The 25,892-nt window shown below is 33.8% G+C and overlaps 1 protein-coding gene across 3 annotated transcripts in view; it reads left to right on the forward strand.

The window, feature by feature from the left end:
• RPS6KA6 (ribosomal protein S6 kinase A6) overlaps positions 1 to 25,892 on the forward strand; it is a 162,299-nt gene that overhangs the window by 97,676 nt on the left and 38,731 nt on the right. For all 3 annotated transcript variants that reach the window (XM_057718747.1, XM_057718748.1, XM_057718746.1), the window contains 4 exons: positions 2,548 to 2,624; positions 4,744 to 4,861; positions 23,219 to 23,359; positions 24,606 to 24,727. In XM_057718747.1, the coding sequence (XP_057574730.1) occupies positions 2,548 to 2,624; positions 4,744 to 4,861; positions 23,219 to 23,359; positions 24,606 to 24,727 (458 nt within the window). The remainder of the gene's footprint in view (positions 1 to 2,547; positions 2,625 to 4,743; positions 4,862 to 23,218; positions 23,360 to 24,605; positions 24,728 to 25,892) is intronic.

Below are 25,892 nucleotides of genomic sequence, written 5' to 3' on the forward strand. Positions count from 1 at the left end.
GTTTTATTATCAAGTGCTGAAGCCTCTACTAGCAATCAATGCATATTTGTAAATTGTTATAAATGAAAAACAGAGGTTTTGGGTAAGATTTGTTTCTAAAATTTCAGACCCTTTCAAAAATTATTAGTGAAGTGTATGGAATGCATTATCTTTTATTTTTATTTATTTATTTTTAAAGACTCTTTGAGATATAATTGACATTGACATACAGTAAACTGCATATATTTAAAGTGTACAATTTGAAAATTTTAATTTATTTTTTATTTTTTGGCCATGCCACGTGGCATGTGGGATCTTAGTTCCCCAACCAGGGATTGAACCCATGCACCCTTAATTGCATTATCTTTTAAACTATAATCAGAAAGAGTCAAGTATCCATGCAGATATTTGAATAAATAATAGCATTTATGAGAGTATAAATTCATTATTTCATCACTGTGCATAAAGAGCCCTTATTTGCTAAGAAACTAGTGCAATTTCAGCTTAACAGTAAGGAATATTCATTCACTTTTTTGATATGCATCAGTTTGGTCAGCTTCTTAAGGCTTATTTACTTAATAGATGTGTTTTTCTACTATACCTATGTCACAAAAATTAATATATCTCAGAGAATATTTTTTCTTTTATAAAAGCAAATCTATCATATTATTCACCTGATTAATGCCTACTGAGGTCTAAGAATGATCCTGAACTAAAGGAATTTACACTATATTGGGTGGATGCTCTACGTGCAACTTTTTTAAAAAAGTAAATGCAGAATTACCCTGCTTTGATCTGGCTTTGGGCTGTCATATATTTTGCTCCAAATATGAATTAATTTGAATTTTAAAGCAAAGGGAATGAGAATCTCTGTCTGTGTTACATTTTGCTGATTTGGGAAGCCAAATGAAAGAGAAGGTAACGTCATTAACTACTTTAATTCTGACTTCTTTGTATATAACTCGGTGCAAGTAAGAAGGTATGAAATACGTTACTTTCTACACTGTACTCTTTCATTCATCCTGCCACCTTGCCTTGTTTCTTTTATAGCTGTATGTTCTTACTATTATAGGGCATTGAGACCAGCTCTAGAACAAAAGTAGACTGCCTTTTCTTTACTCTTGCAAAATGGATTTAAATGTGTGGTAAAACTAAAACAAGTTTTTCATGGTTGACCCTAATTAAATTAAGCAATATGATGCCTCCAGTCCCTTTCTTCTCATTAACTCTGAAGGTTATGGGAGTATGAAATACTTATAGCTGACTCACTGATTAACCCTTGCCTGTCTAACTAGTTCCTAAGCAGTCCCTCAACCTTGGCTGTGCATTGGATCATCTGGGAACCTTTAAAAATATTGTCCTAAGGGAACCAGGGAAAACATGGTAATGTCCAGAACTGCAAGAAGTGATGAGAAAAGGAAGGGGATGGGGGAAAAAAGCAGGAGAGGTTTATGTTTCACTAGACAATGTCAGGTTAGGCTTACCGTGATGTGAAATGTTTAGCTCTACCTCATTATTTATTAGGGCCTTTGTAGTTTCCACTTGTGTTATTTACATATGCCAGTTATATGTAGATATGTGTGTTCTTATAAATACACTTTGACTATGGAAAAACAATTATATCTTGAATTTTAAGTTAGTTATATACTTATTCATGTCTGAGGAAATGTCCAGTCTGTTTGTTATACAGTCCCCAGTGTTAATGCATTAATACTGTTTCTCTTTTGTTCCTATGTCTAAAGGCTTTAGCAGTGGGCTTCTCCTTCTAAATTAAAAAAAAAGGCCTCATTTCACCTCAGATTAGCTATTAACTTCACAGAGAAAATTCACATGAATATATAATAAATATATTATTTGATTTTTATTAATACTAGCACCAAGGAAAAAAAATCTACCTAAATTATTATATGAAAAATTAATGAAACCATTCAGAACTTATCAAATGTGTGTTTGTGATCCAGAAATATACTAATTTTTTAAAGACATGAGCCTTGTGTATAAAATGTAAATTCATCTTGCTTTCATAAGGTTATATATTATCTTACCATCTCTTGTGTAGTAAGGAGGCAATTATCATATTAAAATCACAGACTCTAGAGTAAGAATGCCTGCTCCAGATATTGGGCAGATTACTTAACATTTGCCTCAGTTTTCTTATCTTCAAAATGGAAAAAAATATCTATCTCATAGAGTCAGTGTCAGGGTTAAATGACAATATTCTGTATAGAATATATTAAGCTCTCTGTACATATTATTTTAAATTTTTATGTGTCTGGTTTTCCTAAAAGAAGGAGTAAAAGCTCATTGAGGTCAGGAATCATATCTTAAAAGGTTGCTTTTTATATCACCTATGTTGCTTAATCACCTTATTAATAGCCACTTACTGAGTGCTTGTTAATTGCAGAAGACTGTGTTTAACATTAAGTGAATCTATTTTTGAAAACATTAAAATGAGCTAAGTTCTTAAATTGTGAACATTTGTGAGATTATTAGAAGCACAACTTTCTTTTAGATGAGAAAACTGAGTTTATACTGAGTAGTACCAGATAATGAGTATTTTTTTCTTAGGTTCTTATGCAACAAGGCTATGATGCTGCTTGTGATATTTGGAGTCTGGGAGTCCTTTTTTATACAATGTTGGCTGGGTAAGAAATTTATATACTAAAATTAATTTGCATCATTATTTGAATTTCACCTGTATGTTTTCATCTAGAAAGAGGACAGATAAAAATAACCTTAAGGAAAATGCTATCAACATTTCAAAATATTATATATCGTGTATTTATAAAATTAAAAAACATAAGGTAAGGTGTTTAATGAGGCATTATTTAGGTATATAATTAAAAGATTGTTCAACTGAAACTAAAACGTCTAAAAATAAAACATTTTTATTTTGATATTTTACATTTGAGTGCATTACTTTTTGAAAATGTTTACTTGAGCATAAAATAATTTCATGGCTTAACAGGTGCTTACCCACTGAACTTGCTGATGTTGATTTTTTTCAAGTACTTGAATTTTGGTTCTCTTGGCAGTAGAGATTTAGTAAGATTGAGCTTTATACCAAATCTAAATAAAATAGTTACAGAATACTAAACTACAGAAACATGTATAGCTGCCTTCTCTTAAAAGGATAAAGAAATACTAAAAAATGTAACCCTTGGGTTAATATTGTTAATTTATAAATAATACAAGTGCTGTTTTACTCTTAATACTGAGTTAGGTGAGCTGACAACTCACTTTCCAAGGGAGGAAAGGGGCCAGACTCATAAAGTGGCATCTGCACCGAAGGGTGGGGGTTTGAGTCTTTTATTGGGCTTCAGAGGGCAAGGTGCAGGAAAAGGAGGTGGGTTTATGTCTGTTCTAGTCCACAGCAGTAGCCGGGCTGGCTGTGTCTCTATAGGATGTGGTTTTTCGAAGAATAGACTTGCAGTCTTCAGTAATTTTCCAGTTCTTGGGTGTCTGAAAGAGACTTAACAGTGGCCCTTGACAGACACTACTCTGTTGTGAACAATGTGAGATGCGTTTACAATGAGTAGCACTTTTATTTAGGAGTAAAATTTTATAGCTGTAGATAAAGGCTAGGTTTAGCAAAGTCTAATGCATAGAATGGAATTTGAAGAATTATAATGTAATTATAATGTACTTAGATGTGACTTTTTTAAAAAAGTCATTTTAGTATAATTAAATATGCTTGACATAGCAGGAGCTTTATCAAGATAAGTTATGAAAATGGTGGCTCTAAATTATTTATTGGCTTGGTAATAATCGCATATGTCAGTATATTCCATGTACTTTTAGATATATACAAAATATTGTTATAAACCACAACAAGTGCTAAAGTTAAGAGTGGCTAAAGTTTGCATATGAACAGCAATCAGCAGTTTCAAACCATGGGATACCATTTCTAGATAGCTGCTTTCAAATATTTACTTTATGACTAAACAAAACATTTTGTGTGTGTGCATGTATATTGTGTTTAGTGTTATCTCATTTGTTACATGAGGGAATTAATATATTAACATTTTAAGACATCTTCCTCATACTTTTTAACCATGAGTCTTTCTAGTCCCAAATTTGAATACCACTTTTACTTCCATTTGTTAAAATGGTACAAAACTGATCACTTTTTGTCATTCTATAATTATTTTGTAAACTACTTTAACGTCATACAATATATTTGTCTTCCTGTCTGTAAATACTGATCCACATAATAATTTTAATGACTATAGAGGATTTTTCTGTTATATTGATATAAATAAGCAGTTTTTCATAAACATTAATTAAAATGATTAACTTGTTTTCACTGATAATATTGATAAAATGCTAATGAATAAATTTGAGCCAGTTCAATAAACATATTATGAATATATAAAATTAACAATTTCTTCATAGTAGGTATATTTGGTTTGCTAACTTAAGCCTGTGCGAATACAAAATTTGCATGTTTTATTCTGCTCTGATTTTCAGAACGTAGCATTCATAAAAAGCTACCTTTATTTTATTTTACATTGATTGACTGATCAAAGGCAGAAAAATAAAAAATATTGATGTAGGCAAGACTTCATTTTATTCAATAGTTCATTAGGATTAAGTTTATTGTTTGAAATCTAAAACTTGATATGAACAGTAAAGGGAAATTTTAGGTGATATTCTTAATTTGGTATAGTAAATATATGCTTGCAGTTCTATACTCATCACTTTCAATTAGATTTAATATATATATTAGGCCCTTATGTGTATTTAAATCTTTTTTATTAATAGCTACACTCCATTTGCTAATGGGCCCAATGATACTCCTGAAGAGATACTGCTGCGTATCGGCAATGGAAAGTTCTCTCTGAGTGGTGGAAACTGGGACAGTATTTCAGATGGAGCAAAGGTATAAATTATAAATATGTTTTGTTTTGTTGAATTCCTGTTAATTCCTGAAATCTTTAAGTTATAGTTTAGTCTGCATTTGTAGAGTATCTGATGATGTTTTATGTCAGTATTTGTTTTTAAATCACAGTATTTTTTTTAAAGCTATTTTTTTTAAATTTATTTTTATTTATTTTATTGGCTGTGTTGGGTATTTTTTTGCTGTGTGCAGGCTTTCTTTTTTTTTAGTTGCAGTGAATGGGGGCTACTCTTCATTGTGGTGCGCAGGCTCCTCATTGTCGTGGCTTCTCTTGTTCCAGAGCATGGGCTCCAGGCGTGTGGGCTTCAGTAGTTGCAGCACATGGGCTCAATAGTTGTGGCTCATGGGCTCTAAAGCGCAGGCTCAATAGTTGCGGCACACGGGCCCAGTTGCTCTGCGGCATGTGGGATCCTTCTGGAGCAGGGATCGAACCTGTGTCCCCTGCATTGGCAGGCAGATTCTCGACCACTGCGCCACCCAGGAAGCCCCACAGTATTTGTTTTTAAGTCAACTCATGCATTATGTATGGATTGAAGAAAACAAAGGCTGATTTTGTTTTTTTTTTTGCCATGCTTCTGGGACACATTCCTCTCATCAGTTCATATGTGATCAGGAAATATAAACCAGTTTCAGTATTAACCAAAACCAAAAATGTAAATCTACTGAGGAAAAATACATGAAGCCAACTAAAGTTGATTTCTGCATTTAGTGTGTTTTTACACATCATATCTTCTTTAGCACAGACTTTGACTAGTGATTATGTAGGTAATTTTTATAATGTTAACTTATTCTTAGAGAATATACAAACTTTTTATCAGTTGCACCTAGATATTTGTGATTTATGGCTAAGAGCTGTTCAATAGAAATGTAACACAAGCCACATATGTAATTTTAAAATTTCTAATAGTCACATTAAAAACAAAAAGAAACAGATGAAATTAATGTTAATAATATATTTTCTTTAACCTGGTATATCCAAAATATTTCATTTCAACATCTAATCAATATTTTAAAAATTAGTGAGATTTTACATTGTTTTTGGATACTAAGTTTTCAAACTCTGGTGTGTGTTTTATACTTATAGCCCATATGAATTTGGACTTACCTACATTTTAAAAGTGCTTAATAGCTACATGTGACTAGTGGCTGTCATTATTAGTGAAGTTTCAGAGTAACTGGCCTTATTTAATTAAGGGAAAAAATAATAGATCAAGGCTTGATTACTAATTCTTACATTTATAGTCTAAAAATTTTAAGTTTTAAAACAAAACCCCAAAGTTGTCAGCATGTGGTTTATATATAGGGCCCTGAAGCTTTTAAGCTGCATTTTGAAGTAGAAAACATTTTAACACAAAAGGATTTGCTCATATTTAATATCTGCTAATTATAAAACCTAATTGTCTCAAGGACATTAGCTAATCTGTAGGATATATTATGGAGTAAATCTTGTATCCTGATCACTGTAGAATAAATAAATAAGGGATTTGATTATCATTACCTTTTAAACATTAGAAAAACAGGGAGGGGATTGTGTTTGGATCTTAGCCATAACACAAGTGTACTGTGTAGTGTGGTAAAAGGAACACCTGATTGGAAGCCAAGAGAACTGAGTGCTAGTTTTTGATCTACTAACTAGCTGCCTCAGTTTTCTCATTTGTAAAATTTCCAATTCCAAAATTCCATTTCTAAGCAATTTGGTTTATAATTTGTCAGATTTCCCTTTATAAAGTGATTGAAACTGCTCATAATATTCATTAAATATATGTATTTTCCAGTCAGCCAGTTTGTGCATTAGAAAGTACATTTTCTCAAGGAACAATTCCAATTTTTAAAGCTATACATATGATACTCTTGTGTTCCTTTAAAAAAATAACTAGCAACAGTGAATCTAATGCCGAAATACAGATTTATATGCCAATTGTGCTTAGACTTCTGGTTTTTCATGTTCTGTTTGTTTTATGTTTGCGTCTTTGTAGTGCTTAAGGAATAATACACATTAAAATTCAGTTTTATTCTCACCTTTTTTTAGTCTGATATTCTGGAGAAATTAATATAGAAAAAGATATTGGTGGATATTGAAATATTTCAAAAGGTCTTTCATGTATTCCCTTTTTATGGTTTAAATTACTTTAGTTCTGTCTTTGGAATTTTTCTGAAAATGGTGGCAGATTACTGAGCAAATGAGAGCTGTATGAACTTTAAAAAAACTGTACATTTTAACAATTTGATAATTTCTTGTCTGTTTTAAATTAGTGATGAAGGTAAACTATTGTTCACTTAACCATCACCCCTTATACTAGTGCCCTTTAGTTGGGAGAACTGTGACATTTACTGTCACCTCATGACAATTGTTTTAGTTAATTATAGTTCCTTATAAGTTGTTTTTCCCTTTTCAGTGCTTTTCTTGACATTGGTGAGTAGCACTACCAGAAGCATATAGAAGACAATTCTGTTTGCCTCCTGTCCACACGTAGATCCTAGAATTTGTTCATTCCGTTAAATGGGAGTGAGGGTGAGAATGATAGTGGAAGCCATGTTAGCTTTGTGTGTTTTATTGTTACAATAGTTTCAGCTTTGAGAACATTGAAATTGCTGTTTCCCTTTTGTTAAGGAGTGGGGACAAGGAGAAGAATCTGGTAAACAAAACAAAATTAGAAGAGGCAAGAGAGTAATGAAAGTTTCATGGTGTCACAATATAGTAAAAATAAACACAACACCTGGTTAATTAGAAGGCCTTTCTATCTAAATTTTACAATATTTTAAATAAATAAAATGTTACTTATTTCAAGCAAATATACCCCTGACCAAAAAAAAATTGCCCAGTAGAAGTTCTTATAGGATAGTTATTTATGGCTTCCTTCCTTCCCTCCTTTGAAAAGAGCAACTTATTCTTTTCCTCAGCTGTGTTCCTATTAACTGCATTGTATGCACTTTATTAGAGTATTAGTACTTAATCACTTTCTCCCTGGTTATATATTCATTTGTATACATTTTTATTTTTCCCACTCAGGGAACTTTAAATGTAATATTCATTTTTGCATTTCCTATCATGCCTAGCATAATAAATACTTAATTGAATACTCTTTTCACACACTAACCTTTTCTTCAGATATGCCCTGCATTGTTAATTTATACTGTAAGCTTTTTTTTTGTCCAATATATACATATAAATATTTTCTTATTGTGAGTGGCTATAAATTTGAAATAAGTGGTCAGGTTTTATGTAAATATTTCTTTTCCATTTTGGTTTGACGTTGCTTTTAAGTGAAATCTTTTGTTCATGTATTTATAAGTCATAGATTTCTAGAGCTAGATGGGATCTGGTCCATCATTTTGCATATAGATAAACCAAGGTGTGTAGGATTTACCTTGTCCATGGTCATACACTAAGTGGCATAGCTGGAATTAATTTTCAGTCCAGTACTCTTTTCAGTCTATAGGGAAGACTTTCTGGAGGAAGAAAGGCTTGATTAGCTTGGCTTATGTGGACGGAATGGGGAAGAAAGGTCTATAACCCTGTAATAATAGAAGAATCAGAGGAAAGGTGTTATTGTTCACCCACTCCTTGTCTATAATATGGAAATTAAGTATACCAAAGCTTGTTACCTGTTACTTAATCTGTATTGCAGAGCAGCTTTACAGTTAAAACACTATATATATATATATTGAAATGTAAGGCCAGACACTATAAAACTCTTAGAGGAAAACATAGGCAGAACATTCTTTGACATAAATTGCAGTGAGATCTTTTGATCCACCTCCTAGAGTAATGAAAATTAAAACAAAAATAAGTGGGATCTAATTAAACTTAAAAGCTTTTGCACAGCAAAGGAAACCATAAACAAAACAAAAAGACAACCCTCAGAAAGGGAGAAAATATTTGCAAATGAAGCAACCAACAAGGAATGAATCTCCAAAATAAAACAAACAGCTCATGCAGCTGAATATCAAAAAAATAAACAATTCAATCAAAAAATGGGCAGAAGATCTAAATAGACATTTTTCCACGGAAGGCATGCAGATGGCGAAAAAGCACATAAAAAGATGCTCAATATCACTATTAGAGAAATGCACATCAAAACTACAATGAGGTATCACCTCATACCAGTCCAAATAGCCAGCATCAAAAACTCTAGAAATAATAAATGCTGGAGAGGGTGTGGAGAAAAGGGAACCCTCCTACACTGCTCGTGGAAATGTAAATTGGTACAGCCACTATGGAGAACAGTATGGAGGTTCCTTAAAAAACTAAAAATAGAATTACTGTATGTCCCACCAATCCCTCTCCTGAGCATAGACCTGGAGAAAACCATAATTCATAAGGATGCATGCACCCCAATGTTCATTGCAGCACTATTTACAGTAGCCAAGACATGGAAGCAAGCTAAACATTCATCAACAGAGGAATGGATAAAGAAGATGTGGTACATATATACAATGGAATATTAGGCAGCCATAAAAAAGAATAAAATAATGCCAATTGCAGCAACATGGATGGAACTAGAGATTGTCATAGTGAAGTAAGTCAGAGAAAGACAAATATATGATATCACTTATATGTGGAATCTAAAAAAAAGGGTACAAAGGAACTTATTTATGAAACAAAAGTAGAGTCACAGATGTAGAAAACAAACTTTTGGTTACCAGGGGATAAAGGGGTGATAAATTGGGAGATTGGGATTGACATATTCACACTACTATATATAAAATTAATTAACTAATAAGAACCTGCTGTGTAGCACAGGGAACTACTCAGTACTCTCTAATAGCCTATATGGGAAAAGAATCTTAAAAAAAAGAGTGGATATATTTATGTGTATAACTGATTCAGTTTGATGTACACCTGAAAGTAATACAACATTGTATATCAACTATACTCCAATAAAAATTTAAAACAACAGCAAAAACACTATATTGAAATCCATCTAGAACTTCTAGTACTATAGCTTTCAAACATCTTGTGTCAAATTATACTAGAGAAAGACTACAATGTCTAAACAAAGCTAGGGAAATGCACTAGCAAAGTCAGTAATTAGAACTATATTCTTTGTTTTATTATGAAGGATAATTATTTGTAATCAAGGCAGAAAGTGTTATTTGGTTGGCCAAAAAGTGCCTTCAGTTTTTAAATAAAAATTGAATAAATGAAATAAATAAATAAATGAAAACATTTTTCGTTTTCACCAAGAACTTTATTGAACAATGTGTTCACCCTTTTATTCCACTGCCTTCTGCCATTTTTCAGGCAACTTCATACTTCCATCTTCCCAAAACTTTTTTTTATCTTTTAGAGCACAGAACTGTTCCAGGTGTCTTTTACAGTCTTCCAGGGAATTGAATTTTTTTCCATTAAGAGAATTATATGAAGACAGAAATAAATGGAAATCTGAAGGTGCAGTGTCTGGTGAATGGCGGATGAATCAGAACTTCCCAGCCAAGCTATAACAGTTTTTGCCTGGTCATCAAAGAAGCATGCAATCTTGCATTATCCTGATGGAAGATTATGCGTTTTCTGTTGACTAATTCTGGACGCTTTTTGTTGAGTGCTGCTTTCAGTTAGTCTAATTGGGAGCAATACTTGTTGGAATTAATCATTCGGTTTTCCGGAAGGAGCGCATAATAGAGGACTCCCTTCCAATCCCACCACATACACAATATCACCTCTTTGGCCTCTGTTGTGGTTGGTGGTGGTTCATTTTGCTTGCCCCACGATGTCTTCCAGTCCACATTATTATACAGTATCCACTTTTCATTGCCTATCATAATTTGTTTTAAAAACAGAATGTTTTAAAATCACATACACAAATATGGTCAAGAAGGGTTTTATTTGCTTAACTTATGTGGAAGCCAAACATCACAGTGACTCACGTAACCAAGCTGGTGCAAATAATTTTAAATGCTTGATTTGGATATTTTGAGTATGTCAGCTATCTCCCACATGGTATAATGTTGACCATTCTCAATTAATGTCTTGATTTGATCACTACCAACTTGAACTGAACATTGGGGTATGTGTGTCATTTTGAATTATGGTTTTCTCAGGGTATATGCCCAGTAGTGAGATTGCTGGGTCATATGGTAGTTCTTTTTTTAGTTTTATAAGGAACCTCCATACTGTTCTCCACAGTGGCTGTATCAATTTGCATTCCCACCAACAGTGCAAGAGGGTTCCCTTTTCTCCACACCCTCTCCACCATTTAATGTTTCTAGATTTTTTGATGATGGCCATTCAGACCAGTGTGAAGTGATACCTCATTGTAGTTTTGATTTGTGTTTCTCTAATAATTAGCAATGTTAAACATCTTTTCATGTGCTTGTTGGCCATCTGTAGGTCTTCTTTGGAGAAATGTCTATTTAGGTCTTGTGCGCATTTATTGATTAGGTTGCTTGGTTTTTTGATATTGACCTGTATGAGCTGTTTGTATATTTTGGAGATTATTCCCTTGTCAGTCACATCATTTGTAAGTATTTTTTCCCAGTCCTTAAGTTGTTTTTTTTTGTTTTGTTTGTGGTTTCCTTTGTTGTACAAAGGTTTTAAGTTTAATTAGGTGTTATTTGTTTGTTTTTGTTTTTCTATCACTCTAAGGGATGGATGCAAAAAGATCTTGCTGCGATTTATGTCAAAGAGTGTTCTGCCTATGTTTTCCACATGGACTTTTATGGTATCCAGTCTTATATTTAGGTCTTTAATCCATTTTGAGTTTATTTTTTATGTGGTATTTGAGAATGTTCTAATTTCATTCTTTCACATGTAATTAATCCAGTTTTCCCAGCACCACTTATTAAAGGGACTGTCTTTTCTTCATTCTATACTCTTGCCTCCCTTGTTGTAGATTAATTGACCATAGACGTGTGTGTGTTTATTTCTAGGCTTTCTGTCTTATTCCATTGATGTATATGTCTGTTTTTGTACCAGTACCATACGGTTTTGATTACTGTAGTTTTGTAGTATAGTCTTAAGTCATGGAGTGTGATTCCTCCAGCTCCTTTCTTCTTTCTCAAAATCGTTTGGATCATTCAGGGTCTTTTGTGTTGCCATACATATTTTAAATTTTTAGTTCTATTTCTGTGAAAAATGTCATTGGTAATTTGATAGGATTTGCATTGAATCTGTGGATTGCCTTGGTAGTATATTCATTTTCACAATATTGATTCTTCTAATCCAAGAACATGGTATATCTTTCCATCTGTTTGTATCATCTTCCATTTCTTTCATCAACTTCTTAAAGTTTTTGGAGTACAGGTTTTTGCCTCCTTAAGTAGGTTTACTCCTGGGTATTTTATCCTTTTTGATGCAGTGGTAAATAGGATTTTTTCCTTAATTTCTCTTTCTTATCTTTTTTTGTAAATGTATAGAAATGCAACACATTTCTGTGTATTAATTTCATATCCTGCAACTTTATTCATTGATGAGCTCTAGTAGTTTTCTGGTAGCCTCTTTAGGATTTTCTATGTATAGTATCATGTTATCTGCAAACAATGACAATTTTACTTCTTCTTTTCCAATTTGGATTCCTTTAATTTCTTTTTCTTCTCTGATTGCTGTGGATAGGACTTCCAGAACTATGTTGAATAAAATTAAAGAGAATGGATGTCCTTATCTTGTTCCTGATTTTAGAGGAAATGCTTTCAGCTTTTCAATGTTGAAAATGATGTTAGCTGTAGGTTTTTTGCTTATTATGGTGAGATAGGTTCCCTCTTTGCCCACTTTCTGGAGATTTATTTTTTTTATCATAAGTGGGTGTTGAATTTTGTCAAAAGCTTTTTCTGCATCTGTTGACATGATTATATCTTTTTTATTCTTCAACTTGTCAGCATGGAGTATCACATTGATTGGTTTGAGGATAGTGAACAATCCTTGCATCCCTGGGATGAATTCCTTTGATCATGGTATATGATCCTTTTAATGAATTTTTGGATTTGGTGTGCTAGTATTTTATTGAAAAATTTTGCTCTATGTTCATAGGTGATTTTGGCCAGTAATTTTCTTTTTTTTGGTCACATCTTTATCTAGTTTTGGTATCAGGGTGATGGTGGCCTCATACAGTAACTTTGAAGGTGTTCCTTCCTCTGCAGTTTTTTGGAATAGTTTCAGAAGGATAAATGCTAACTGTTCTCTCAATGTTTGGTAGAATTCACCTGTATAGCCATCTGGTCCAGGACTGTTATTTGCTGGGAGTGTTTTTTTGTAATTTTATTCAAGTATAGTTGATTTACAATGTTGTGTTTAATTTCTGCTGTACAGCAAAGTGACTCAGTTATGCACACACACACACACACATACACATATTCCTTTTTTTTAAAGAACTTTTATTGAGATACAGTTAAGAGACAATAAACAGCATATATTTAGAGTGTACAACTTGGTATATCAATCTCTCAGTTCATTCCCCCCCAGCCCTCCCTGCTTTCCCCACTTGGTGTTGTTTGTTCTCTACATCTGTGTCTCTATTTCTGCCTTGCATTTCCTCTTTCATAGTTGTTAGCATTTGCCTTATGTATTGAGGTGCTCCTATATTGGGTGCATATATATTTATAATGGTTATCTCCTCTTCTTGGATGGATCCCTTGATCTTTATGTAATGTCCTTTCTTGTCTCTTGTAACATTTTTTATTTCAAAGTCTACTTTATCTGATATGAGTATTACTATTCCAGCTTTCTTTTGATTTCCATTTGCATGGAATATCTTTTTCCATCCCCTCACTTTCCACCTGTATGTGTCCCTAGGGCTGAAGTGGGTCTCTGGGAGACAGCGTGTATATGGGTCTTGTTTTTGTATCCATTCAGCCAGTCTGTGTCTTTTGGTTGGTGCATTTAGTCCATTTACATTCAAGGTAATTATTGATATGTATGTTCCTAGTACCATTTTCTTAATTGTTTTGTTTTTGTTTTTGTAGGTACTTTTCTTCTCTTATGTTTCCTGCTTAGAAAAGTTCCTTTAGCATTTGTTGTAGGGCTGGTTTGGTGGTGCTGAATTCTCCTAGCTGTTGTTTGTCTGTAAAGCTTTTGATTTCTCCATCGAATCTGAATGAGATCCTTACTGTGTAGAGTATTCTTGGTTGTAGGTTCTTCTCTTTCATCACTTGAAATATATCATGCCACTCCCTTCTGGCTTGCAGAGTTTCTGCTGAGAAATCAGCTGTTACCCTTATGGGGGTTCCCTTGTGTGTTATTTGTCATTTTTCCCTTGTTGCTTTTAATAACATTTCCCTGTCTTTAATTTTTGTCAGTTTGACTACTGTATGTCTTAGCGTGTTTCTCCTTGGGTTTATCCTGCCTGGGACTCTCTGCACTTCCTGGACTTGGGTAGCTATTTCCTTTCCCATGTTAGGGAAGTTTTCAACTAGAATCTCTTCCAATATTTTCTCAGGTCCTTTCTCTCTCTCTTCTCCTTCTGGGACCCCTATAATGCGAATGTTGGTGTGTTTAACATTGTCCCAGAGGTCTCTTAGGCTGTCTTCAGTTCTTTTCGCCTTATTCTTTTCCGCATCAGTGATTATCACCATTTTGTCTTCCAGGTCACTTATTTGCCCTTCTGCCTCAGTTAATCTGCTGTTGGTTCCTTCTAGTGTATTTTTCATTTCAGTTATTGTGTTGCATATCTCTGTTTGTTTGCTCATTAATTCTTCTAGTTCTTTGGTAAACTTTTCGATCTTTGCATCCAGTCTTTTTTCAAAGTCCTGAATCATCTTCACCATCATTATTCTGAATTCTTTTTCTGTAAGGGTGCCTATCTCCTCTTCATTTAGTTGTTTTTTCTGGGGTTTTATCCTGTCCCTTCATCTGGTACAAAGTCCTCTGCTTTTTCATTTTCTCTATCTTTCTGTGGCTGTGGTTTTCAGTTCCACAAGACGAATTACTGCTGATACTGCTTGATACTCACACACACATATTCTTTTTAATATTTTTTTCCATTATGGTTTATCATAGGATATTGAATATAGTTCCCTGTGCTATACAGTGGGACCTTGTTGTTTATCCATCCTATACATAATAGTTTGCATCTTCTAATCCCAAATTCCCAATCCATCCCTCCCCCATCCCCCCACCTTGGCAACCACAAGTCTGCTCTATATTTGTGAGTCAGTTTTTGCTTCATAGTTATGTTCATTTGTGTCATATTTTAGATTCAACATATGTGTGATATCATATGGTATTTGTATTTCTCTTTATGATTTACTTCACTTAGCATGTTAATCTCCAGGTCCTTCCATGTTGCTGCAAATGGCATTATTTCATTCTTTTTTAAGGCTGAGTAATATTCCACTGTATGTATGTTCCACAATTTCTTTATCCATTCATCTGTTGATTGACACTTATTGTTGGTTGCTTCCATGCCTTGACTGTTGTAAACAGTGCTGCTGTGAACATACAGGTGAATATATCTTTTTGAATTATAGTATTGCCTGGGTATATGCTCAGGAGTAGGATTGCTGGATCATATGGCACCTCTATTATTAGTTTTTTGAGAACTCACATACTGTTTTCCATAATGGCTGCACCAATTTACATTCTCACCAACAGCATAAGAGGGTTCAATTTTCTCCACACCCTCTGTAGTGCTTATTATTTGTAGAATTTTTAATGATGGCCATTGTGACTGTAGGTGATATGTCATTATAGTATTGATTTACATGTGACTGTCCAGCTTTCCCAGCATCACTTGCTGTAGAGACTGTCTTTTCCCCATTGTGTATTCTTGCCTCCTTTGTAAACGATTAATTGTCCATAGATGTGTGTGTTTATTTCTGGCCTCTTTACTCTGTTCCATTCATCTGTATGTCTGTTTTTTGTCCAGTACCATGCTGTTTTGATTACTGTAGCTTTGTAGTATTGTCTGACATCTGGGAGGGTTGATTATGCCTCTTTCTTTGTTCTTTTTCCTCAGCATTGCTTTGCCAATTCTGGGTGTTTTATGGTTCCATATAAATTTTAGGATTATTTGTGCTAGTTCTTTAAAAAATGTCAAGTATTTTGTTCAGAGTTTTTAAATCACAGATTCAATTTCAGTACATGTAATTGGTCTGTTCATATTTTCTGTTTCTTCCTGGATCAGTCTTGGGAGATTATAGCTTTATAAGAATTTGACCATTTTTTCTAGGTTGTCTATTTTATTGGCATATAGTTGCTTGTAGTAATCTCTCATGATCCTTTGTATTTCTGTAGTGTCTGTTGTAACTTCTTTTTCGTTTTTAATTTTCTTAATTTGGACCCTTTCCCTTATTTTCTTGATGAGTCTAACTAAAGTTTTTCAATTTTGTTGATCTTTTCTAAGAATCAGCTTTTAGTTTCATTGACCTTTTTTAAAAAAGTATTTTATTTATTTATTTATTTTTATTTGGTTGCACCGGGTCTTAGTTGCAGCAGGCATGCTCCTTAGTTGTTGCTCATGGGCTCCTTAGCTGTGGCTTGCCAGCTCCTTAGTTGCAGCACATGTGCTCCTTAGTTGTGGGCAGCAGGCTTCTGAGTTGCAGCTTATGGCTCCTTAGTTGTGGCATGCAAACTCTTAGTTGTATCATACATGTGGGATCTAGTTCCCTGAACAGGGATCGAAGCTGGGCCCCCTGCACTGGAAACGTGGGGTCTTAATCACTGTGCCACCAGGGAAGTCCCTCATTGATCTTTTCTATTGTTTTCTTAGTGTCAATTTATTTATGCTCTGATCTTTATCATAGCTTTCCTTCTACTTACTTTGGATTTTGCTTGTTCTTCTCTCTCTAGTTGCTTTAGGTGCAAGGTTGGCTTGATTGTTTGAGATTTGTCTTCTTTCCTGGGGTAAGCTTGTATTGCTGTAGACTTCCCTCTTAGAACTGCTTTTGCTGCATCCCATATCTTTTGGATGTTCATGTTTTCATTTTCATTTTTCTCTAGGTATTTTTTTAATTTATTCTTTGATTTCTTCAGTGATCCATTGGTTGATTACGAGCATACTGTTTAGCCTACATGTGCTTGTGGTTTTTTTTGTAGTTTCTTTCTTATAGTTGATTTCTAATCTCAAAGTGTCATGGTCAGAAAAGATGGTTGATACAATTTCAGTTTTCTTAAATTTGCAGAGGCTTGCTTTGTGGCCCAGCATGTGATCTATCCTAGAGTATGTTCCATGTTCACTTGAAAAGAATGTGTATTCTGCTCCTTTTGAATGGAACACTCTATAGATATCAGTTAAGTCCACCTGGTCTAGTGTGTCATTTAAGGACTGTGTTCCTCATTGATTTTGTTTCTTTTCCTTGTCTGATTGCTTTGATGAGGACTTCTACTATGTTAAATATAAATGGTGAGAGTGGACATCTTTGATTTGTTCCTGATTTTAGAGGAAGAGCTTTTAGATTCACCATTGATTATAATGTTAGCTGTGGGTTTGTCATAAATGGCCTTTATTATGTTGAGGTATATTACCTCTATACCAACTTTGTTTAGAGTTTTTATCATAAATGGATGTTTAATTTTGTCAGATGCATTTGTAGCATCTATTGAGATAACCATGATTTTTCTTCTTCCATTTGTTAATGTTGTGTATCACATTGATTGATTTGCAGATACTGAACTATTCTTTACATCTCTGGGATAAATCCCACTTTATGATGTTGTGTGTTTCTCTTAATATGTTGTTAAATTTAGTTTGCTAATATTTCATTGAGGATTTTTGTATCTGTGTTCATCAGTGATATTAGCTTGTAATTTTTTTTCGGTGTTATCTTTGTCTGGTTTTGTTTGTATCTTTGTTTGGTATCAGTGTTATGCTTTCCTTGCAAAATGGGTTCAGAAGTATTCTTTTCTGTTTAATTTTCTAGGAATTCTTTGAGAAGAATGGGTGTTAACTCTTATTTAAATGTTTCTAGAATTCATCAGTAAAGCCATTTGTCCTGGACTTTTGTTTGTTGGAAATATTTTTTTTTATTACTGATTCAGTTTTATTACTGAATCAGTAATTGGTCCTGGTCTGTTCACATTTTCTACTTATTCCTGGTTCAGTCTTGGAAGATTGTATGTTTCTAGGAATTATTCATTTTTTTCTAGATTGTCCATTTATTGGAATATAATTGTTTGTAGTAATCTCTTATGATCCTTTTTATTTCTATGCTGTTAGTTATTTCTGCTCTTTCCCTTCTGATTTTATTGATTTGGGCCCTTTCTCTTTTTTTCATGATGAGTCTAGCTAAATGTTTTTAATCTCCATTTAATTTATTTCTACTCTGATCTTTATTATTTCTTTCCATCTACTAGCTTTGGGTTTTGTTTTGTCTTCTTTTTCTAGTTCTTTTAAGTGTAAGGTTAGATTGTTTGCCATTTTTCTTGCTTCCTTATATAGGCATGGATCACTATCCACTTCCCCTAATAACTGCTTTTGCCATGGCCCATAGATTGTAGATCATTGTGTTTTTGTTTTCATTTGTCTCTATTTTTTATTTCCTCTGATTTCTTTAGTGATCCATTGGTTGCTTAGTGCATGTTGTTTAGACTCCACATTGTGCGGCCTATTTTCACAGTTTTTTTTTTCTTGTACTTGATTTCTAGTCTCACACCATTGTTGGAAAATATGCTTGATATGATTTCACTCTTAAATTTATTGAGGCTTTTTTTGAGGCCCAGCATGTGAACTGTCTTTGGAGTATGTTCCATGTGCCCTTGAAAAGAATGTGTATTTTGTTGTTTCTGGATCTAAAGTTCTGTATGTTTGTATTATTTCCAACTAGTCTAATGTGTTATTTAAGACCAGTGTTTCCTTATTAATTTTCTGTCTGGATTACCTGTCCATTGATATAAGTGTGGTATTGAAGTCCCTTACTATTGTGTTACTGTCAATGTATTTAGACATTCCAACTTTAGTTGCATATGTATTTACAATTGATATACTTCTTGTTGAAATGACCCCTGGGTCATTATGTAATGTCCTTCTTTGTCTCTTATTACAGTCTTTGTTTTAAAGTCTTTTCATCTAGTATAAGTATTTCTACCCTAGCTTTCTTTTCATTTCCATTTGGGTGGAATACCTATTTTATCCCCTCACATTCTGTGTTTATATCTGAAATGAGTCTCTTATAGGCAGCATATAGATGGTCTTGTTTTTTTAGTCATTCAGCCACTTTCTATGTCTTTTGATTGGAGCATTTCGTTTATTTACATTTTAAATAATTATCAATAGGTATGTATCAATACTTACTGCCATTTTGTTAATTTTTTTCTGGTTGTTTCTGTCATTTTTAAAAATTTTTCTTCATCTTTTGCTCTCTTCCCTTATGATTTGATGACTATCATTAGTGTTATGTTTGGATTCCCCCCCCATCGTGTGTGTGTGTGTGTGTGTGTGTTTTATACGTTTTTGCTTTGTGGTTACCATGATGTTCATATTTCACAATATATATGATTATTTTCAGTTGATGATCCCTTTAAGTTTGAACTCATCTAAAAATGCTGCATTTTTTACCCCTCTTATGTTTAATGTTTTTAACATCATATTTTGCATGTTTTTTGTGTGTATTTTTTAACTACTTTATGTATATTTTAGATGATTTTACCACTTTTGTCTTTTAACCTTTCTAGAAGTTTTGTAAGTGGTTGGTTTTTACTGTACCTTTGTCTTTACCAGTGAGATTTTGACTTTTGTATTTTTTATATTTCTGATTTTGGTCTTGTCTTTTCTACTTAGAGAAGTCCCTGTAGCATTTCTTGGAGAGCTATTGTTTAGTGGTACTAAACTCTTTTAGTGCTTGTTTCTCTCTAAAACATTCTGTCCTTTAAATCTGAAGACAGCTGTGCTGGGTAGAGTTGTCTTGGTTGTATGTTTTATCCTTTCATCACTTTGAATATATTGTGTCCCTCCCTTCTGGCTTGCAGGTTTTGCTAAAAAGTCAACTGAAAGTCTTATGGGAATTCCCTTGTATGTAACTAGTTTCTTTTCTCTTGCTGCTTTTAAAAGATTATCTATAATTTTTGCCATTTTAATTATAGTATACCTTGGTGTGGATCTCTTTTCATTCAGCTTGTTTTGGACTCTGTTGCTTCCTGGACCTGGGTGTCCATTTCCTTTCCCAGGTAGGGGAAGTTTTCAGCTATTACTTCTTCAAATAAATTCTCTGTCCCTTTCTCTCTTCTCCTTCTAAGACCCCTATAATGCGAATATTAGTGCTCTCAGTATTGTTCCAAAAGTCTTTTAAAAGCTATCCTCATTTTTTAAATTCTTTTTTTCTCTTTTTCTGTTCAGCGTGGGTGATTTCCAGTATTCTATTTTTTAGTTCACTGATCTGTTTCTCTGAATCACGTCATGTACTCTTGATTCCTTTTAGTGTTTTTTGTTTTTAATTTCAACTATTGTATTCTTCAGCTCTGTTTGGTGGTTCTTTGTAGTTTGTAACTCTTTGTTAGACTTCTCACTGTGTTCATCTATTATTCTCCCAAGTTTATTGAGCATTTTTATGATCATTACCTTGAAGTCTTTATTTGGTAGGTTGCTCTCCTCCACTTTGTTTAGTTCTTCTGAGATTTTGTCTTGCTCCTTTGTTTGGAACATATTCCTCTGTCTTCTCATTTTGCCCGGTTCTCTGTGTTTATTTCTATTAAGTAGGTCAGTTATGTTTCCTGATCTTGGAGAAGTGGCATTATGTAGGAAATATACTATAGGGCCAATCAGCATACTCCACTCTGGTCACCAGAGCTGTATGTCCTAGGGGTGCCCCATGCATATGGTGTGTGGGTTCTTCTTTTGTGGTGGGGCCACCTACTCTGGGTGCACTGGTGGGCAGGGCTGGCCCCCAGCCCAGTTGGTTACCAGGCCCTGTGTCATGAGGTGGCTGCCAGCCCACTTTTGGGCAGGGCGAGGTCCTGGCATGACTGGCTGTTCAGCCCCAGTGTTCCCAGGGCTGCTGTTGGCTTGCTAGTGGGTAGGACCAGGGGCCAGGGTGGCTGTCTGTCTTGCCTAGGAGGACCTAGGGCTGGTACCCCACCACTGGTAGGTGGGGTTGTATCCCAGGGCAGCTTGATGTATGTGCCTATGGGGCTGTTATTTTTATCTTTGTTTCATTATATGTAACATGCCTTTTTTCTTTTCTCAGTTGTTTTTAAAGTTTTCTGTCTTGGGTTTTGAGCAGTTTAGTTTGATGTCCCTTGATGTAATTTTCTTTACTTCCTATACTTGGTGTTCAGTGAGCTTAGTAGATCTGTGGGTTCATAGTTTCCATAAAATTTGGAAATTTTAGAGGGATTCTTTCTTCAAATATTTTTTTCTTCCCTCTTACTTTTTGGGACTTCAGTTGCAGTTGTGTGCTTTGTCAGTTGAAGTTGTCCCACAGCTCACTGATGCTCTGCTCTTTTGCTTGTTTTATACTCTGTTTTTTTTTTATATAGTGTCTATTGCTGTGTCTTCACCAGTCTTTTTACCTGCCATATTAAATTTGCCATTAATCCTATTTGGTTCTTTGTTTTTTTTTTTGGTCTCACACTTATATTTTCATCTCTGTTTTGTTTCTTTTTTTATCTTCTTTCTCTCTCTACTTAACTTTTACATCAGTTGTGGGTCAATTTTGATTGATTCATTTTTTTTCTTTTCATTATGCATTGTATTTTCCTTCTCTTTTGTATGCCTTATAGTTTTGGGTAAGAGGCACGACATAGTGAATTTTACCTTGGTGAGTACTGAGTGCTTTTTTTATTCCTATTCTTAAGCTATTTTCTGGGCCACAGTTAAGTTAGGGGAAACAGTTGGATACTTTTGGGTCTTCCTTTTAAGGTATTTTTAGGCATGACCAGAGCAGAGTTTAATCTAGGGGTACTCATTGCTCAGGCAAGTTTCTTTCAAATTCTCTACCGAATACTCCATGAATGTGAGATTTTCCAGTCTGACTGGTGGGAACAGGCAATATTCTTCACCCTGCATGAACTCCGATTTCCCTCTAATCCTTTCATATGGTTCTTACCATGACCTTTCTTATTTTTTTTTTTTACCACATATGAGTTTGTGGTGAAAACACTTGAAAGAGACCCCCTGCATGGTTCTCTCTCTGCTCCTCTTACCTGTTTATTAATCTTTCTTGCTCTCTCTGCCTTGGGCTCCCCTGACTCTCAGTTCTGTCTCCTCAACACAGAGAATCTGCCAGGCCCTGCCTGAGTTTACCTTACCTACTCAGAATCCTAAAAACTCTCAAGGTTCTAAGCTAGAGCAATCATAGAGCTTACTTGATTTGCTTCCCATCTTTTAGGGATTACTTTCCTTCATTGGCAAATATCTGCTCTCTTGAAAACTGTTGCTACGTATATTTTATGGATTTTTTTTTTGGAGGGACTGGATTTCAAGCAGGTGGGTGAATCCAGTTGCTAGTTTTACATCTTTGCCAGAGGCAGAAGTCCTTGGAACTTTAATCATTTTTGATTATCATTTATGTCTGTTTTATTGATGTAATTCACTGTTATGTTCTTTTTAATACTATTATTTTCATTTATTTCTGCACATATGTTCTTTTTCCAGTAGATTTGTTTTGATTGGTTATTCTACTCCTCTACATCATTTCAACCAATTACATTATTCTTCAGATTCTGATGTTACAATGTAGTCTTTAGTTTCTCACCACTTCTGCTATTGGTAAAAAGTTCACAAATGCTTTTGTTTCTATTTTAGAAGATTGCTTATTAAAGAGAGTTTAATTCTCCTTTCTATAAAAGATGCTTGGTAGAGATGGTTTATTTTAAATTGTTACATCATTTAATAGATTTATAATTGTGTTTTACTATGAGGTTATATTACATTTATATGTTCTTATTACAACATAGAGAAAATAAACATTCACATTTACTCTGTTGAAAAACGTATGATATACTGACCACTACTATGCTAGCGGTCAGCTGCTAATCTTGGATTTATGTTTTGCTACTGTTTTATACAGCAGACCACCAGTTACTGAGTATATTAACAACATGGGACCCTCCTTTCTATGATGTTGTATCTGTATACAGATACCCTTATACTTTGGGGCCCAGATTACCAGCAAAGATAAATAGTACCTTTCTCCTCTTGACCATTTAGCACATTCCACCATAGCTCCTGCTACTTTACTTTCCTCCTCCCTCACTAACCACATTCCAGATCCAGAGAATTGTTATCCCCTGATTTTATAATGATAAATAAGGATATACTGTATTTTGAAAAATCTGTTTCAAGCTTCTGTTTTGACAGTTAACTATGAAGTATGTGGGTTTTCTTTTCCCTAATGATAGATCTAATAAAACAGATTTCAAAGCTATTAATGCTTTCATATTTTGAGAAAATGTGAAATGATATATTTTACTAAAACCTTTAATGATATGTAGTTTCGTGTATGTATATATATATATTTTTCATTTTAATTTAGGATTTGCTTTCCCATATGCTACATATGGACCCACAGCAGCGGTACACTACAGAACAAGTATTAAAACACTCGTGGATAACCCACAGAGATCAGTTGCCAAATGATCAGCCAAATAGAAATGGTACATCACATGTTGTTAAGGTAAAACAAACATACTTTTAATCACCTTCTAAATGCTTGATACCTAATAATGCCATTACATGCCATTCACTGATGACACATACAGTTACTGTAAAGTATCTTTATTTTTTAAAGGCATGTTTATAGATTTTTTGTTTTGGTTTGCTTTTTTAAATAACAGCCTTCTTTACCTACTGCCTTACTGATGATAAATAAAAATTTCTTGATTATATTTGACTTGCTCTTAAGAGACATGGGGCTAGGAGCACACTAAATTCAAGTTTCATATGGAAACAAAAGATGGCTATTGGTTCCTAAATTAATAACTATTAGTTTCCATATTTATAGACATTGAACCTACATTTTAAAGTTTAATGTATTATCCATTTATCTGTTGATGGACACTAAGGTGTTTCCATATCTTAGCCATTGTGGATATTGCTGGAATGAACATGGGAGGGCAGATATCTCTGAAGGTAAAGAAATTGGGGTGTGTGTGTGTGTGTGCATGTGCACGTGTGTGTGTATGGAATATATAAAATGAAATATTATTCAGCTTTCTGAAAGATCTTGCCATTTGCAATGATATAGACTAACCCATAAGACATTATGCCAAGTGAAATACTGCAGATACAGAAAGAAAAAAACTATATGATCTCTTATATGTGGAATCTAAAAATGTCAAGTATGTAGAAGCAGAGAGTAGGACAGTGGTTACCAGGGGCAAGGAGGAGGTGGAAATGGGGAGATATTGGTCAAGGCATGCAAAGTGATGCCGGATGACTAAAGTTAATAATACTATATTGAATACTGGAAATTTGCTAAGAGTAGATTTCAGGTGCCCTCTCATCACACCAAAAAAATGACAACTATGTGAAGAGAAAATATGTTGATTAGCTTGACTGTAGTAATCATTTTACTGTGTATATCAAAATAGTATGTTATATGCCTTAAATATATACAATTCCTATTCAAAATAAAATTTAAAGGATATTTGAAAGCAAATTCGATGGGTCTTGAAAGACTGATAAAAATAATACATTTTAGTGTTTTAAAAGTTTGTAAAAAGCATAGTTATTGAAATAAAAATTATACAAGTAATCAAGTGTTAATTAATCAAAGGAGCATCAATGCATAGATTAAGGATTCTCAGTTATTTTCCTGGAGGGGAGAGTTATATTCTAGTTAAATCTCTCATGATACAATGTGGAAATTTTCTTACCTCCAGCGATTGTTATTCATTATGTGATATATCTCATTATTTTAGGGAGCAGTGGTTGCCACTTATTCTGCCCTGACTCACAAGACCTTTCAACCAGTCCTAGAGCCTGTTGCTGCCTCAAGCTTAGCTCAGCGACGGAGCATGAAAAAGCGAACATCAACTGGCCTGTAAGATTTATAGTGTTCCTCAGCCAAACTGGATGAAGAAAAAATTAAATGTGTGGCTTTTTGTCTAGTCTTATATCAAAGGCATTGTTTTCTACTACATTACTTGAATATTCTGTTTAAGCTTCCTTTTTTTTAAGGGAGAGTGAGATAAAAAAAACATATACAGGTCCACAGTATTCATACTGCGTTGTTTTTCAGTGTGTCCAAGTGTGTTTATTTAAGTATATAATTGGTGTCTACAAGGTTCTACCAACTTCTCTGCACACTAACTTCTAAAGTTCCTTTCAAATAAAGTTACTTTAATGGTTTTTCTGGTTGTTTAAAATAATGATTTGGAGAATCATTACTAACAATCAAGATGAAAGTATGATAGTATAATGCCAAGCAATGTCAGTATTTTTTAACATTAGATCCTAGAAGGATAGGCTTCTTTTTTTTTTAAGAAAAACAAACAAAAAAATGTATTGTAGAAGCTTGTTATTGTGTGTAACCAAAGGACTCCATTCATTTGACTCTAGTTGCTAAAATGTAAACTTAGTTTGGTGCCAGAGCAAAAATCATTTGTGCTAATATGTGAACTCCTAATATGGTTGGTGACAAATTTTACAGAAGAATTAAATCACAGAGAGTGTGTGCCAGCAGACCTGTGTGTTATCCATAAGTGGCCTCATCTAGAAATAAAGGTTTTCATAAGGCTTCTATAAATTTTGCATCTAATGGAATTGTAGTACTAGTGAAGAAATTTTTAGCCAAAGGCTTTATATTGGTGTTGTAATCTACTAAATAGGTCATAGTTAAGCCTTTGAAATAAAAATACATGGTGTTGGCACTACCTTGGTGTTATGTAAGCTGACTTTCAACTTAACCAATTGGATTTAATTATCATCTGTCCCTTTATAATGAACTACACTGTTGTTTTTTGGACTTCCATGTGCTTTGAATTACAGTGTAGCATATTAATCTATCTTTAATCCTATGGTCATATAGTTGAAACTTTAGTGGACTTGTGAGCTTAGCACACATGATATAGTTATAATGCATTTCAGTAAACTTTAGATAATGCTACATAATAGTTTACTTCAAGAAGATAAAGTCTTTTTAAATAGGAAGTAATATTAATGATTTGCATAAAATTTGAACACATTTTTAAAATCATATTTACAAT

This window comes from Hippopotamus amphibius, chromosome X (genome assembly GCF_030028045.1).
Source record: "Hippopotamus amphibius kiboko isolate mHipAmp2 chromosome X, mHipAmp2.hap2, whole genome shotgun sequence".
Taxonomy (NCBI): Eukaryota; Metazoa; Chordata; class Mammalia; order Artiodactyla; family Hippopotamidae; genus Hippopotamus; species Hippopotamus amphibius.